Source organism: Panthera onca, chromosome C1 (genome assembly GCF_046562875.1).
Source record: "Panthera onca isolate mPanOnc1 chromosome C1, mPanOnc1 haplotype 2, whole genome shotgun sequence".
In the NCBI taxonomy this organism is placed as follows: domain Eukaryota; kingdom Metazoa; phylum Chordata; class Mammalia; order Carnivora; family Felidae; genus Panthera; species Panthera onca.
The window spans coordinates 199,704,200-199,721,179 of record NC_138346.1 but is presented as its reverse complement, the minus strand read 5'-3'; the positions used below and the strand labels follow the sequence as shown (position 1 = coordinate 199,721,179).

At 36.2% G+C, this 16,980-nt stretch overlaps 1 protein-coding gene across 14 annotated transcripts in view; it reads left to right on the top strand.

The window, feature by feature from the left end:
- Positions 1-16,980, top strand: part of EPB41 (erythrocyte membrane protein band 4.1) — a 200,706-nt gene that overhangs the window by 108,369 nt on the left and 75,357 nt on the right. For all 14 annotated transcript variants that reach the window (XM_078452147.2, XM_060623415.3, XM_060623414.3 and 11 more), the window contains exons 5-7: positions 3,303-3,345; positions 11,049-11,124; positions 15,014-15,232. In XM_078452147.2, coding sequence (XP_078308273.1) covers positions 3,303-3,345; positions 11,049-11,124; positions 15,014-15,232 — 338 coding nt within the window. The remainder of the gene's footprint in view (positions 1-3,302; positions 3,346-11,048; positions 11,125-15,013; positions 15,233-16,980) is intronic.

Below are 16,980 nucleotides of genomic sequence, written 5' to 3'. Positions count from 1 at the left end.
TATCATTCTCAGAAACCACCTCTTATTTGGTCTCCCTGTCTACAGTCATGCTTCCTCTAATTTATGTCTCTCCTTTACTTTAAATCCTTCAATGGCTCCCCTTTGCCTGGCACTTGATAAAGTCCAAGTTTCTTACTGTGGAATACTGCGTCCCCCATGATCTGACCCTTAACCATTCTCTTGCATTGTGTATCTCCCCTCCTCACCTCTGTGTTCTAGCTATGCTCGACTGCATGTAGCAACTCAAATGTATCCTGTTCTCTTATACCCTGTGCCTTTTTATTTACTTCATCTTCTATTTTGCCTGGCTAATTCTTGTTTGTCCCTTAAGATACAGTTTAGTACTCCCAAATACTCCTTTGAGAAATGTTTCCTGCCTCTTACCCCCAGTTCATCTTGGTGCACCTCCTCTGTGCTCTTAGAACACTCTATGCTCTCTCATAGCACTCTCACACATTTCTGTCATAGTCATTTTCACACCTAGAACAAACAAATCAATTGTTTGCTATTCACCTCTTCTGTTAGACTAGCTCTGTGAGGACAAGTGTTATTTTTAAATCCTTTTTTTGAAACTACAGTGGCTAGCACATGGGGGCATTCCTCAGGTATTTGTTGGCTAAATAAAATGCTGTGAATGGAATCATTTAAATTGAACATAAAAGTGCCAATTCTTATATACATTGATTTTTATTATTTTGTACACATTGTTTTTGATTTTGATTTGGACGTCTAGATACTGAAGCGATGATTTATTCTATAAGGTCATTTACTTGGAGTCATATGTGATTGACACAAATCTGGGTTTGCCCTCTTTATGTCAAATTGGTGGGAATTCTAGCTCCAGAGTTCTAGAATGACTGTACAGTCTCTGTAAGAAACTTGGCATCTTCAGGTTACCTTGGGAGATTTCTCTGAAAAATAGTGCAAAATATAGAGTTGCCTCATAACGGTGGGAGATGTTCATTCCAAAGTAGTAAAAAGTAGTCTTTGTTAAGAGTTCTGGATTGCATGGTATAAATGATGATTCTTGGGGCACCTGGATAGCTCAGGTGGTTAAGCATCTGGCTTTTAACTTTGGCTCAGGTCATGATCTCATGGTTTGTGAGATCAAGCGCTGCATAGGGCTCTCTCCAAGTAGTGAGTAGCCTACTTGGGATTTTCTTTCTCCCTCACTCTCCGTTCCTTCTCTGTAATTGCTCCCCCTTTCTCTCTCTCTCAAAATAAATAAATAAACATTTTAAAAAATGATTCTCTGGGGGTACCTGGGTGGCTCAGTTGGTTGGGAGTCCAACTTCGGCTCAGGTCATGATCTCACGGTTTGTGAGTTCGAGCCCCGCATCGGGCTCTGTGCTGACAGCTCAGAGCCTGGAGCCTGTTTCAGATTCTATGTTTCCCTCTCTCTCTGCCCCTCCCCTGCTTGTGCTCTGTTTCTCTCTGTCTCTCAAAAAGAAATAAATGTAAAAAAAAAATTAAAAAATGATTCTCAGAGGTTCCACAAAACTTCCTAAATGGTGCTTTTACAGTTTTCCTTTGCTTTTGGACCTACAACAACTTTGAAGTTCTTTAATCATAATGAGAGATGAGGGTTACTGCTTTTCTGACAGGGCTTAAACAAGTATGTATCTAGTTTTTATTCTAAGGAACAGTTTTATATTAAGTGGTATTTAAAATTTTTTTTTCATGTTTATTTTTGAGAGAGAGAGAGAGAGCGTTTGCAGAGGAGGGGCAGAGAGAGACAGAGACACAGAATCCAAAGTAGGGTCTAGGCTCTGTGCTGCCAGCACAGAGCCCAATGTGGGGCTCAAACTCACGAGCCATGAGATCTGACCTGGGCCGAAGTCGGACGCTCAACTGACTGAGCCACCCAGGTGCCCGTTAAGTGGTATATTTTTAACACATATTTCTTAATTTTCTATGTTAATTGTGGGAGAAGGGGAAAGAAAAGGAAATTAATCCTCACTCTTGTGCTTATTGTCTGTTGTGATAACTATCTTTATTTAACAGTTAAAGTAGTATATAATCAAATATAAGACTGGTTTTCAAGTTCATTTCTTGGGTAGGGCCATTTCTTGTGCCTTTTGTCTTTGTGGATAGAGGGTGAGGAGGGGACACTTTTACTCTTCTTTTCTAAATATCACTGAAATTCAGTTTTAAGTCTTTTGGAGGAGAGAATGGGGAGGGATTGGGAGGAGTCATTTGAGGGGCTCCTGGGTACTAATAATGTTGAGCTTATGTGTTCACTTTGAGAATTTATTGATTTATACACTTATGTTTTAGGTACTTTTTTGTATGTTTCATATCAATAAAAATATTTTAAACAATTTAATTTAGAAGTTTCTCTTTAAACATTTCCAAGGAGCCTATGGAAGATGGTAATGGTGAGGCTCTTTCCAAGTGCCATTATTTTGCATGGTCCACCACAAGTGGAAGAACCTTGCCCAAATGGTGTATAGACCATAAGTGGACTTGGAGAACAGTAAAAGGAGAGATTAGTGTGGGCAAGAGTAGTCAGAGAAAACAACATAACCATTTATCCAGTAAATATTAACTGAGCATGAACCATGTACCAGAAGCTGTGCTGACATAGAAACCTTAAATGAGATGGGCGCCTGGGGTGGGTCAGTTGGTTAAGCATCTGAGTTCGGCTCAGGTCATGATCTCAGCTTATGAGTTCAAGCCCCAAATCAGGCTCTGTGCTGACAGCTCAGAACCTGGAGCCTGCTTCAGATTGTATGTTTCCCTCTCTCCCTACCCTTCCCCAGCTCATGCTCTGTCTCTGTCTCTCTCTCTCAAAAATAAACATTAAAAAATTTTTTTTTAAAAGAAAACTTAAATGAGATTGGAGGTCAGAACTGGAGGGAAAAATAAGATGTGGGTGATGTTAACTAGTCTTGGTTATAGATCCCTACTACTTTTTATAGAATGATAAAATAACAAGTGCTCATTTAGCATTTCTTGTTTACTTAAGGCTTTATATACATGAACTCATTTAATCTTCATCATATGTCTCTGAGATAGGCTCTACTTCTAGTATCTCATCTAAATTTCCTCTAGTAGGTGAGGAAACTGAGATGAATAGATGCCTCAAATTACTCAGCTAGCTAATAGTGGAGCTAGGATTCAGGCCTAACTGTCTGGCTCCCTATTTCTCTGCTCAGATATACTATCCTGTGTGAAGTTAATATCAGACATGTAGGTTGACCTGGAGACTCTGTTCGATGACAGTCAGTAACCCTGCTCTGGTACTCTGTGGTTTATGTGGTTTTGGAGCTCTTTGTGAATGACTTTTCTTCTTTTTACAGACATGGCTGGATTCTGCCAAAGAAATAAAAAAGCAGGTTCGTGGTAAGTGAATATAGCCCTTTTTATAGTTCTTTCTTTCTTTTAGTAGGTCAGAGGATTTTCAACCATTTTCTGGCTCTGAGTCACTTTAGAATCCTGACTATGGCAGATGGCTCTGGAATTGAGATAAAGCCTTCCCCTGGAAGGAGGAGATTCCATAATAGAAAGATACAGCAGAGGTGGACACTATTGAGATGTAGGTCAGATCTTGATTTTTTTTTTTTACAACTAGGCACAGTTGGGCAAGATTGGAACAGTTGAGAAAAACAAGTTAGAAAAGAACCAAGATAAGGAAAGAAAAAGGATATGGGAGTCCATTCTCAAAGGAGTTTGCTACCTTGTCCTGTTCCTTTTAAATTGTTCTGGACTGTTGCATTCTAACCTTTTTCATGTTTTCCTCTCTGTAGTTCTTTTTGTCTGTTTTCAACAATCTTCTTCCAAACAGTTCTTCTGTTAGTAGAAGAACAAGAATTCCTTGCCAGTGGCCTTCAGACATTGTGGCTTTCTCTTAGCTCCAAGCCCACTAGTATATATTACTGTTGCACCCTCTGCTCAGATGCTGTCCTGAGATAAATATGTCTAGGTCGAAGAAAGCATAGATTAGTAGTTTGTAGCTCCAGGCCCAATGGGCTAACGGGTAGAGACTTTTTTCTTACTGTTTATGACTTAAATGTACTTTTAGTTTACTTTATTTTTTTTAATGTTTTTAATGTTTATTTTTGAGACAGAGAGAGACAGAGTGCGAGCGGAGGGAGGGGCAGAAAGAGAGGGAGACACAGAATCTGAAGCAGGCTCCAGGCTCTGAGCTGTCAGCCCAGAGCCTTACGTGGGGCTCTAACTCATGAACTGAGAGATCATGACCTGAGGTGAAGTCAAATGCCTAACCGACTGAGCCACCTGGGCGCCCCTAGTTTACTTTATTTTTAAGGAAACTTCTAGAAACTGCAGAGGTTTAGTAAGTTAGTAAGTTTTAACTCTGTCACCTGAAAACAAATTTTTTCATTTGTTTCTTAAAAGAAAAACTTTGCTATGGTGATATGTTTTCCTTTAGACCCTACTTATAATCTATATTTCTCAAGATAGAAAAACAAAATACGTCTTTGGACTGGCAACTCTCCCTATTTGTTCCTTGACTATAAAATGTTTTTTTTTTTAATTTTTTTTAACGTTTATTTATTTTTGAGACAGAGAGAGACAGAGCATGAACGGGGGAGGGTCAGAGAGAGGGAGACACAGAATCCGAAACAGGCTCCAGGCTCCGAGCTGTCAGCACAGAGCCCGACGCGGGGCTTGAACTCACGGACTGTGAGATCATGACCTGAGCCGAAGTCGGCCGTTCAACTGACTGAGCCACCCAGGCGCCCCGACTATAAAATGTTTTAAATGCAAGTCAGAGCAAAAAATTTTCAGAATATTTGAGATATGATGAGAAAAACATAACTCCAAGTCCCTTTCAGTGAAAATTCTTAAATTTTTTTTTTTAATTTTAGAAAGAGAGTGTGTGAGAGAGAGGGGGGGAGTGAGAGAGGGGGAGAGGATCTTAAGCAGGTTCCACGTTCAGTGAGGAGCCACACGCCAGGGTTGATTCCACAACTCTTGGATTATAACCTGAGCCAAAATCAAGAGTTGGATGCTCAACCGACTGAGCCACCCAGGCACCCCTCAATGAAAATTCTTTTAATATGCAGTATTACTCAGGAACAAATGATTACATAAGAAGAGTAGTTAGGAAGAAAAGTTAAAACAGAATTTATGATGAGTAGAGAAGAATATCTAGTTGATTATCTTCCTGGCTATTGAAAAAAAATCTCTTGCTAAGAAAAAGAACCCGTGTTTGTCATTAAAACACACACACACACACACACACACACACACACACACACACGTACACACACAGACAACAGGGCACCTGGGTGGCTCAGTCGGTTAAGCATCCAACTTTGGCTCAGGTCATGATCTCACAGTTCAGGAGTTCGAGCCCTGAGTCAGGCTCTGTGCTGACAAAGAGGAGCCTGCTGTGGGTCCTCCATCTCCCTCTCTACCTTCCCTTCCCCCACTTGCACTCCCTCTCTCTCCTTCTCTCTTTCTCTCAAAAGTAAATAAACTTAAAAAAAACCCTGCAACATAACAAAAATCCTTCCTTTAACATTGGAAAGAAAAACCCTGTTTATAATAGAAACTTAAATAGGGAATCAAAAGGTAAATATTTTATTAAGCCAAAGAGAAGGTTGGCATTTATCTATCGCAAAGATTTTTTTTTTATTTTTGAATATTTTGCATCACACAGGTAATATGTACTCATTGTGAAAAATTAAAACATTATGGAAATACATCATGGAGAAAGTAAAAGGCCCCTGAATTCTATCCTCCAGATGCAATCACTGTTAAGTTGGTATAAGCTACAAGATTTTTTCTAGGCATATGTAAGTTTTTGCCTTTCAAAAATACAGTTATGCTATACAGTATTCTTGTCCCCCGTGTCCACAGGAGATGCGTTCTAGGTCCCCCGGTGGATGGCTGAAATTGCAGATAGTACCAAACCCTATATATAATGTGTTTTTTCCTAAACATATGTGTCTATGATAAAGTTTAATTTATAAATTAGGCACAGTAAAAGATTAACAATAGGTAATAATAGAATAATTATGATAATATACTATAAAAAAAGTTATGTGAATGTGATCTCTTTCAAATAATCTTATTATCCTATACTCATCCTTTTTATGATAATGTAACATGATAAAATGCCTATGTGATAAGATGAAGCGAGGTGAATGATTTAGGCACTGTGACCTAGTCATAGGCTACTGTTGATCTTGTTACCACACATTAGGAGATCATCTGCTTCCAGGTTGTGGCTGTTCATGGAAAGGTGAAACCACAGATAAGGGGGGACTACTATACATTGTTATGTATTATGTATTGCATTATATTATGTATGCATTATGTATTAGGCTATATATAGTTTTAAAATTTGTTTAAATAGGTGGTAGAAATATGTGGAGTAAAATGAAAAGATATAAATGAATCTAATGCAAAGTAAATTGCCCTTCTACCCCTGTGCTTTAACTCTTTGTGTTCTTTGCAGAGATGTACATACAAATATTTTAATGTAAATAGATGCATATTTATATTAAGTTTTAATATAAGTATATTTATAAAAATATTTAATATAATTTTTATTTAATACATATGTGTTTTAAATAAATGTTATATTTAATATGCATATGTTACATAAATAGGTATTTGGTAGGTATGTTTCATATGTATTTAATATAAATATGCAACCAATATTTTTTATTTAACATAATTTGGAGTATTCTTTTAAAAATTTATTTTTTATTTTTATTCGAGAGAGAGAGCCTCCCTTTGGGGGAGAGGGGCAGAGTGAGAGAAAGAGAGAGAGAATCCTAAGCAGGTGCTACATTCAGCACAAAACCCAACATGGGGCTTGATCCCATGACCCTGGGATCATCACCTGAGTTGAAATCAAGAGTTGGATGCCTAACCAACTGAGCCACCCAAGTGCCCCATAATTTGGAATATTCTTCATATCAACATATATAAATTCACTTTGTTTAACATTTTTCTTTTTTAAATTTAAATTTGTTATTTTTTTTATAAATTCTTTCTCTCTCTCTCCTTTTTTTTTTTTTTTTTTTTTTTTTTTTTAAAGTAAGCCCTATGCCCAATGTGGGGCTTGAACTCACAACCGTGAGATCAAGAGTCATATGTTCTACTGACTGATCCAGCCAGGCACCCTGTTTAGAAATTTTTTAATGATTATGTATTTGTAGCACCATACACACACACACACACACACACACATACACACACGTGTGTGTGTATGTGTGTGTGTATACAGGCAGTCCTGTTGATGGACATTTTGGTTTACTCTCAGTAGCTTGCTATTACAAGCAAGGTTGTAGTGAACGTTTTATATATATATATATATATATATATATATATATATATATATACACACACACACACACACACACACACACACACACACACACATACTTACATGTTTCTGTAGATAAGTTCCTAGAAGTAGAATAAAAATATGAATATCTAAAATTGAAATAGATACTCACCAGCAATATTTTTTCCATATTAAAAAGATATAGAAAAGAATGGAGGTTAACATAAGAAATATCCATGTACACATCACCCAGAATTAACATTTGTTAACATTTTAAATTTATAATAGAACAGAATAGTGCATGTAAGTTTTATCTTTTTTGTTTTCCTCTTAGTCCTATCCCCTTCTCTCCCTATCCATAGAAAACTATTTTCATAAGTTTGGGGTGTTTTAATCCATGTTTTTATATTTTATCTTATATATCCCATATCTATATAGTATGGATAATATTGCTTTGTCTGTGTTTGTTGTTTTTTTTTTTAATTTCCCTCAGACAAACATGATCCATTTGAAACTTTTTCTGAGGTTTGTCGGTATCTCTCTTTCTCCTCCCAGCTTAATTCCCTTGGTTCTGAATAAGAGAGATTCCCCCGACTGAGTGTGGCTATCCACCTCCACCCCTTTCTGAAATAGTGCACAGCAAAAGCAAGAAATCCACATACCTTGTATATATACTGAAAAATACAGATCTATAACTTACCCAAATTATGTTTAAAAAATTCTGTAGTCCAGGTGTGCCCTTGCAAATGAATCTTCCTCTCCTTTTCCTGCAGAGGTCACAACTGTCCTGAATTTTGTGTTAATGATTTCATTGTATTTTTTAATGGTTTTTATTACCTATGAATGTATACCTAAAAATATGGTTTACCTTTTCGAACATCATGTAAATTGAATTATATAATAGTTAATAATTTTTAACTTGCTTTTCTTATTCAGCATGAGTTTTGAAATTCATCTCAGGTGAAAACAAAATTTCACAAAACAATTCTTAATCTTTATTATGAGGGATATCCTGATTTTTTTTTTTTGTTTGCATTCTGTTTCATTTCTAAAACTGCTGATTTTGACCTACTAAACTGATTTCACAATGGATCATGATCCACAGTTTTAAAAAAACACTTGATTTGGGATGTATGCCTGAAAGTGGAACTGCTAGATTATAGAGTACGTTTTAGTTTTACCAGATATTGCCAAATTGCTCTCCTTTACAATGGTTGTAGCAGTTTACCTCCCCACCAGTAGTATGAGAATTTCTAGTTTCCTGTGTCCTCAGAAGGCAGGAATTTTTTTCAATCATTAATTTAAAATATTTTTGATGTAACTTCAGGCCTAACAGAAAGTTGAAAGAAGCTGCAAAGAATTCCTGGATACCTTTTCCCCAGATTCCTCAAATGTTAATATTTTATTTTTTAAATTTTATTTATTTTTTTCCTGAGCCATTTTAAAGTTGCATCTTGACAGCACTTTTCACAATAGACAAAAGGGAGAAACAATCCAGTGTCCATCAATAGATAATGGTTAAACAGAATGTGATGTGTGTGTGTGTGTGTGTGTGTGTGTGTGTGTGTGTGTGTGTATACAAATATTAATGGCCACATATTGTGGCCACAATAGATCCATAGAAACAAAACAGATTAGTGGTTGTCAGGGGTGGAGGTGGGGGTCAGTGAGTGAGTGACTGCTTAATGGATAGAGTCTCCTTTGGGAGTGGTGAAAGATTTTGAAACTAGATGGTGATGATGGTTGTGTAACGTTGTGAATGTACTAAATGCCACTGAATTGTACACGAAATGTACTGAATTGTATACTTAAAAATGGTTAACATTATGTGAATTTCACCTCAGTAAAAAAGAGAATAAGTTGCAGTTATGATATCTCTCTACCCCTAAAATATCCTAAAACCTAGGAATTTTCTTATGTAACTATAATAGTTATTAAAAGCAGGAAATTAACATTGAAGCAATACTGCAACCCACAGACCATATTTATCAGTTGTCCCAATAATATTCTTTATAGCAAAATAAAGTCTATGGTGACATTTTGCTTTAGTTGGCACATCTCTTTAGATTTTTTTGAGCTGGAGCAGTTCCTGAGTCTTTGAAGTATTTTATAACATTGATATTTTGAAGAGTCTAGGCTAGTTATTTCAATAATTGGTCACTTTGAGTGTGTTTGATATTTCTTCATAGTACATGAATCTTCAGTTTATGCACTTTGGTGAGAATGTTGTTGAAGTGTTGTTGAGTTAGAAGGCATGAATTTTAATGTTAAAATTTTTTAGAGCTGTTCCAGCCACCTTTTTCCCCCCCACTAAATATTCTCCATAAGATATTACTAATTTTATGAATCATATTCCAGAAACAGTCACTAACTAAAGCTTAAGCTTAATATATTTTTTTTTAATTCCAAGTGACTTTTTTTAGTCTCTTTACTGCATTTAACCCTGAGCTAGCTCACAGTGAACCTGAATATCTTCATTAGCAATATCCCAAACTTGCATCTCTTACATAGAGAAGAATGGGAACTGAAAATTTGAGTTTCTCTTCTTACGATTCTGTTAAGAAAAGTAAAAGAGTTAGTACTCGAGACATTTATGTTCAGATATGGTTATTTCTAATACAGTTAAACTTTCTTGTTTGGGGTTGAATGGAGAGAAAAATGCAACCGGAATACAGGTGTTTGCTTTTGTTTTCATTTGATTACATCTAACAACATAAAGTCATTGGTGGATCTGGATTACTGGATAATTTTAATATATTAGTACCTCTTTTTTTTTTCTGAAGCTGTAGCATCCTCATATGACCTTCACAACAATGCTGCGAGATTAGTTCCTTTATTTCCTTCATTCACTCAACAAATATTTCTTGATCATCAATGTTCTACCAAGCACTGTTTTGAATCCTAGGGATATGCACCAAATAAAATAGCAAAAGTTCTTAGCCCCAGTAATTTGCATTTAAAGATTATCCTTTAAAGGAGGTAAATGTTTATATTTAATAAGTAGTACATGTATAAAATTCAAATGGTATAAAAAAGTACACAGTGAAAATAGGTCTTCCTCCTATATATTTCCCCTATCTTATCAGTTCCCTGGAGTTCCCCTTCCTAGTTTACCAACTACTATAACTGGTTTATTATATATCCTTGTAGGGATTGCCTGTGCATGTGTAATCATACCTGTAACATAGACTTCTTTCTACCCTCCAACATTCATGGTTGCTTTCTATATGTATGCTATTCTTGACCTTAGTATGTTCTCACCTAATGCTGTATCTTGGAGATATATCTTCTCTTGCTAAATGAATATATATTTAGGTTGTTTTCAGACATTTTCTATTACAAACAATATCTTACACATATACCATTCTGACCTCATTTAAGCATATGTATAAATGCATTTATGGAAATAGAATTGCAAGGTGAAAGGATATATGCATTTTATGTTTAGAAAGATCTTGTCAAATTGTCCTCCATAGTGTACCAATTTATACTCATATCAGCAATAGATAATTGTGTTTATTTTCCACACCAACGATAGGTGTTATCAAGTATTTTATATCAATTAACCTAATACAGAGCTCAAAGAGAAAAAAAAATCACACTTTCAAACTCTTAAGTGGTTCTAAACAACTTTTTCTTTCTTAAATAAATATCAAATCTTTCCACAAAGCATGAGAATATTAAAAAAAACTCAGGAAAAGAAAACTTTGAATATTTTTGGTGCTCTAACAATCAGAAACTTAGGCATAAGCATACAATTCTTTTGTGTTTACCTTTACAGGTGTCCCCTGGAATTTCACCTTTAATGTCAAGTTTTATCCACCTGACCCAGCACAGTTAACAGAAGATATAACAAGGTAAATAATTTATTAATAGTTAAATATAGAATTAGTAATTCTCATTTTCATAAGCTCTGGGAATTTCCCTATTCAGAACTGAAGAAAAATTCTGTGCTATTAAAATGGGAAGTTTCTGGTCACTTCAAGACAGGTTTGCAAATAAGTGAGCCTTAAAGCCTCATTTATCTGTGATGTGCCTAGAGGAAATTGGCAGGGGAATTAACCTTGCTTCTCATGGGTATTATGACAAGTTGTGTACAGGACGCCTATAAACCACATGCCCTCCACAGGGCAAGATGCAAATATAGTGGTAAAATAGCTCTTCTACTTTTTCCCTTTGATACTCCTTCCCCACTGTGTTTTCTTTACAGGGATCAAAAAAGCTGAAGCCGGTGTTACTATTGTTTTTTCTTATCTCCTTTTTAAAGTATGTGATTAGGCAGTTTGTGAGTTCAAGCCCCGCATCTGTGCTGACAGCTCAGAGCCTGGAGCCTGCTTCGGATTCTCTGTCTCATTCTCTCTCTGCCCCTCCTCCCTCACGTGTGGTCTGTCTCTCTGTCTCTCAAAAATAAATGAAAATGTAAAAAAAAAAATTTTTTTTTAAAGTGTGTGATTAGGTACATAATCCTCATGAGCTGAATCTTTTTCAGTAATTTTTGAGCCCACTTGATTTATGAAATAAATGTTGTACTCTTTGAAAACAACTTACTGATTTCTTTTAGGAAAGTGACCTTTATTGGATTCTATATAAATATTAATAATAAAAAAGAAAATTGAAAACCAGCATATTGTAAAGAATACTGTTATACATATTTATTTATATCCATAACATCCTTATATATATTAGGTGCTTGGCAAATGTTTGTTAAATTGAACTGTTGGTTACTGAGAAATGACTTTCTAATCTGATATTGTTGTCAACTATCTGACAAATATACAGTTTCTATACTCCAGTTTTCATATCGCTCAAATAAGGGAATAGCCTAAGTAAACTCCAAATCTGATTGTTAAGTACAGTAAAACCTTGGTTTGTGAGCATAATTCATTCTGGAAACATACTTGTAATTCAAAGCACTTGTATATCAAAGAGAATTTCCCCATAAGAAATAATGGAAACTCAGATGATTCGTTCCATATAATAATGACTACAATACTGTAATATAATACAAAATAATAAAGAAAATACAAAATATAAAGAAAAATTAACAAATTAACTTGCACTTAACTTTGAAAACCTTTGTGGCTGGTGTGAGGGAGATGAGAGAGGAGGGTTATTGTGTAGGATGACTTTCACTATCAGTAACGGAATCACTTCTATTGGCTCAATGAAATCTTTTTCTTTTCGTGCAACTTTAACAAGGACACTATCCAATGACACTTGCTTTTGCCTCCTTTTGAGGATTTTGTGGAAATTGACAATGCGTTGTCATTAAACAGATTTATTGCTCAGACTGCCTCAGTCTTATTTGGGTGGTGCTTTTCTACAAAATTTTGCACTGTTTCCCCCATTTTATACATCTCCCTAATCTCATTTGAAGTGAGGGATTCTTCTGCTTTTTTTCTCCTCTTCCTCTTCTCCAGACGAGATGCAGACATAGACTTCTTATAAAAGCTTGCAATTTCGGCCACTTGCATAACTTGTTCATACTTCTTGATGATTTCCTTTTTAACTTCCACTGTAATCATCTCCTTCTTCTTACCACCTTCTTTTCAACCTTTTTCTGCACGGGGCTATTGTATACGCTTGCACAGATGTTGACTACAGTATTAATAAACTCTTGTTATATACTCTATTTAATATAACTGGCAATAAGGCAGCAGAGGAAAGGGTCTATATCTGCAGGCAGCCGTGACCTAGAATGAAGCAAAGCATTCCTAAGCTTACTCTTGTACGGAAAAGCAATGTACTGTCCATCGGTGCTTTGAAGTTAAAAAAATGCACTAGTGCCAGTTGTGGGTGCCTTCCAACATTCTGAAAAATCACTGATTCCTACCAGATACCATCGGCTGAGACCGAGCATCAGAGCATGGGAGATGATCACCCACAATCCCACAGCGAGAGAAAGAACCATTCATTGACTCAGTTGTGATCATGTGACTTTTGACGTCATGTACTATTCATATTGCAAGACCTCGCTCGTTTATCAAGTTAAAATTTATTAGAATGTTTGCTCACTCACAGAACAAGTTACTCACAATCCAAGGTTTTATTGTACTATGAAAGTTTTAAAAAATTATTCTTTGTCTAGATAATCCTTAGTACATTCTTGAAGTTGAGATGTCATCTCTGGCCTGAAAAAATTGTTTTGGTTATTTCATTTTCACATGTAATATTTGTCTCTTAAAGTTGCTTCTTATTCATCTTCCTTGAGGTTATGTATAAAACAATACAAATCCCTGAAATTTTTTGCTAATTACCCACATCTTAGAGGAGATTAAGATTCTTGTGATTTGGTTGGCGTTCCTCTTTTTTTAAAAACATATGTAGGGGCGCCTGGGTGGCTCAGTTGGTTGAGTGACCGACTTCCGCTCAGGTCATGATCTCGTGGTCTGTGAGTTTGAGCCCCGCGTCGGGCTCTGTTTTGACAGCTCAGAGCCTGGAGCCTGCTTCTGATTCTGTATCTCCTTCTCTCTCTGCCCCTCCTCCACTCATGCTCTGTCTCTCTCTGTCTCATAAATAAATAAACATTAAAAAAATCAAAATAAAATCAAAATAAAAACGTGTGTAGTGACTAATTATAGATAGCAGAACGATTGTTGATATCTACATTATTCAACACCTTATTATGGTCAAAGCAAGGATATAATTCTAATTAATACGGGAATTTTCAATTTAATCATATCTCCCAGCTTTCCTGTTTGGTCAAACAGTCTGTATTGGTCAACTCAGAAAAAGTGCTAAGCAGGTCAGGATCACAGGTGTAAACATTATACTGATGGAGATGAATGCCTAACATGTAGGGGCACGTGGTTGGTTTGTTCTACTGAACAGTTTTAACCCCAGTATGAATTTCCAACAATGTAGCACACTGGTGGCATCAGTCCTATAAGACGAGAGTGAATGGAAGGCTTAGCCCATCTTGAAGAGAAAACAGCTGAAAATGTTCATATCCTACTAAAAATGTGTCCATAATGTCATCTTTTTATGTGAAGGACAGTATCTACACATTTGGCAAAGCAGTTTGATAGAAGGAGTCCAGTTTTGTAGCCAAACAGCCTTTATTACTATATGACATTGAGCAAGCTTAGTCTTTGAAACTGCCTCTCTATCTGTAATTTGGTGATGATACCCACCAAACACGTTTTTTTGTGAAGATTAGATGAGATAATTTATGTGTATATGGTACTTAATGTACTCAATAAAATATTAATTTCTTTACCTCCTTCAGACTTTTCCCAGTTTCTCCTCTTTTCTTTCTTTTTTGTTATTGAGATATAATTGACATACAGTGTTATATTAGTTTCTGGTGTGCAACATAATGATTCAATATTTGCATATATTATGAAATGATCACAATAGGTCTAGTTCACATCCATCACCACACATAATTACAAAAATGTTTTTTTCTGGTGATGAGAACTTTTAAGATCTACTCTCTTAGCAACTTCTTTTCTTTTTAAATTGCCTTCCAGACATGAGCCCAGCATAGTTAAAGGGTTTTTTTTTTTTTTTTGAGTTTTTATGTGGAAAAATTTTAAACATGCAGAAAGGAAAAAATAATAGTATGATGAACAACCATGTACCCACTACCTAGGTTAAACAATTATTAGCATTATCTCATACTTACTTAATCTCTCTTGTTTTTCTCCCTCCATATCTCTGTCTCATTCCCCCTTTCTTCCTCTTTCTCTATATTTTGTTTTTGTTGTTACTGACATAGTAACATTTTTTCTCTTTTGGCTGTAGGTATTATTTATGCCTCCAGCTTCGACAGGACATAGTTTCAGGACGTCTGCCCTGTTCCTTTGCAACCTTAGCGTTATTAGGTTCTTATACCATCCAGTCTGAGCTGGGAGACTATGACCCAGAACTTCATGGTGCGGATTATGTTAGTGATTTTAAACTGGCCCCAAATCAGACCAAGGAACTTGAAGAGAAGGTCATGGAACTGCATAAGTCATACAGGTAAGTATGTTTCCAGGGTTTTTTCTGTGTTTGCTTTGGCAATAAGTTTAAACTCTTGACCTGGTTTGATTTGGTGTTTGTCTTGGAGGGAATGTGGTGCGGTAGAAAGAGTCAGCTCGATCCCCTCCACTGTTTGACTTTGAGCAGGTCATTTAAGTCCTTGGAACCTCCTGTTTTCTCATCAGGGTGATAGGTGTTGCATTGTAGGATGAAAACTAAATGAGGCAATATATGGAAAGCACTAAGCACTGTGTCTGGCACATAGTAGGTACTCAATAAATGTTAGCTATTGTTATCTTACCTTTTTTCAGATTTTAAAATTATTATGCTATATATTAGATACTTTAAGATCATTAAAGCAGGGTTCTTAGGCTATCTGTACATGGATAAACTTCAGAGGACCCATGAACCCCCTGAAGGTATTTTTAAAAGTCTTGATTGAATTCAATGCTTTTTTTCATGGAGATTGTTGGTAATGTTGGGAGGTATCATCACACAGTGATCAAAAGCAAGGACTTATAGTCAGACTGAGCTGGGTTGAAATCTTGGCTCTGCTTGGTCCTGGCCTTGCGACCCCAAGTTATTCACTTAACCTCTCTGAGTCTCAGGTTCCTTTTTAAAAAAAATTTTTTTTTTAATGTTTATATATTTTTGAGAGAGAGAGAGAGAGAGAGAATGAGCAAGCAGGGGAGGGATAGGAAGAGGGAGACAGAGAATCCTAAACAGGCTCCACACTGTGAGAGCAGAGCCTGATGTGGGGCTCCAAGTCACGAACTGTGACATCATGACCTGAGTTGAAATCAAGAGTTGGCAGCTTAATCGACTGAACCTCCCAGGCACCCTGAGCCTCAGGTTCCTTTAACGTCTGATGGAGATTATTACCTCAGAGTAAATAGGGCAATGGCTAGGATTAGAAAAGATACTGTGTGGAAAAACTTAATATAGTGTCTTACGCATTGTCAAAATTCAGTAAATGTTAGTTAATATTTTTAAAAATTAATTTATTTATTTTGAGAGAGACAGAGAGAGTGAGCAAGGTAAGGGCAGAGAGAGAGGGAGAGAGAGAATCCCAGGCAGGCTCCACACTGTCAGCACAGAACCCGTTGCAGGGCTCGAACTCATGAACCATGAGGTCATGACCTGAGCCAAAGCTGAGAGTCAGAAGCACCCCGATGCCACCCAAGCACCCCAATGTTAGCTAATATTAAAGTGCCGGAGTAATTTGTGTTTCTTTCTCTGTATGTCCCATTGTTATTTAAGTGACTTGCTGTAGCTAAATTTTACAGCCTGCCTTAGCTTATTAACATGAATGTCTGATCTTGGCCTTGAGTCAGTACCCTGAGTTATGTTAGTGTGAGTTAGGAGAATCCAGCTATCTTTTAAGCCAGACATTTAAAAAATTTGTAAATATGTGAAATAATGTCACTTTTTTTTGTTACTACATTTTGGGAAAATACTGTTATTTTTCACACACAAAAAAGTTATGAATGTTAAAATATGAGTTTATTCTTTAAAGATTTAATAAAAATTTAACATTTTTCTTAGTTTTAATTTCTAATGTAGTAAATATTGATAGATACAACCCACATAAAGAAAAGCTCTTTGGAGCCCTCAATAAGTGTTGAGAGTGAAGGGATCCTAAGGTCAAAGTTTAAGAACCACTGAGCTAGGTGATGAGATGGAAGCATGGGCTCTGGAATCAGCCTGTCTCGCTTTGAGTGAGACTCTGTTCCTTATTAGCTTTATGA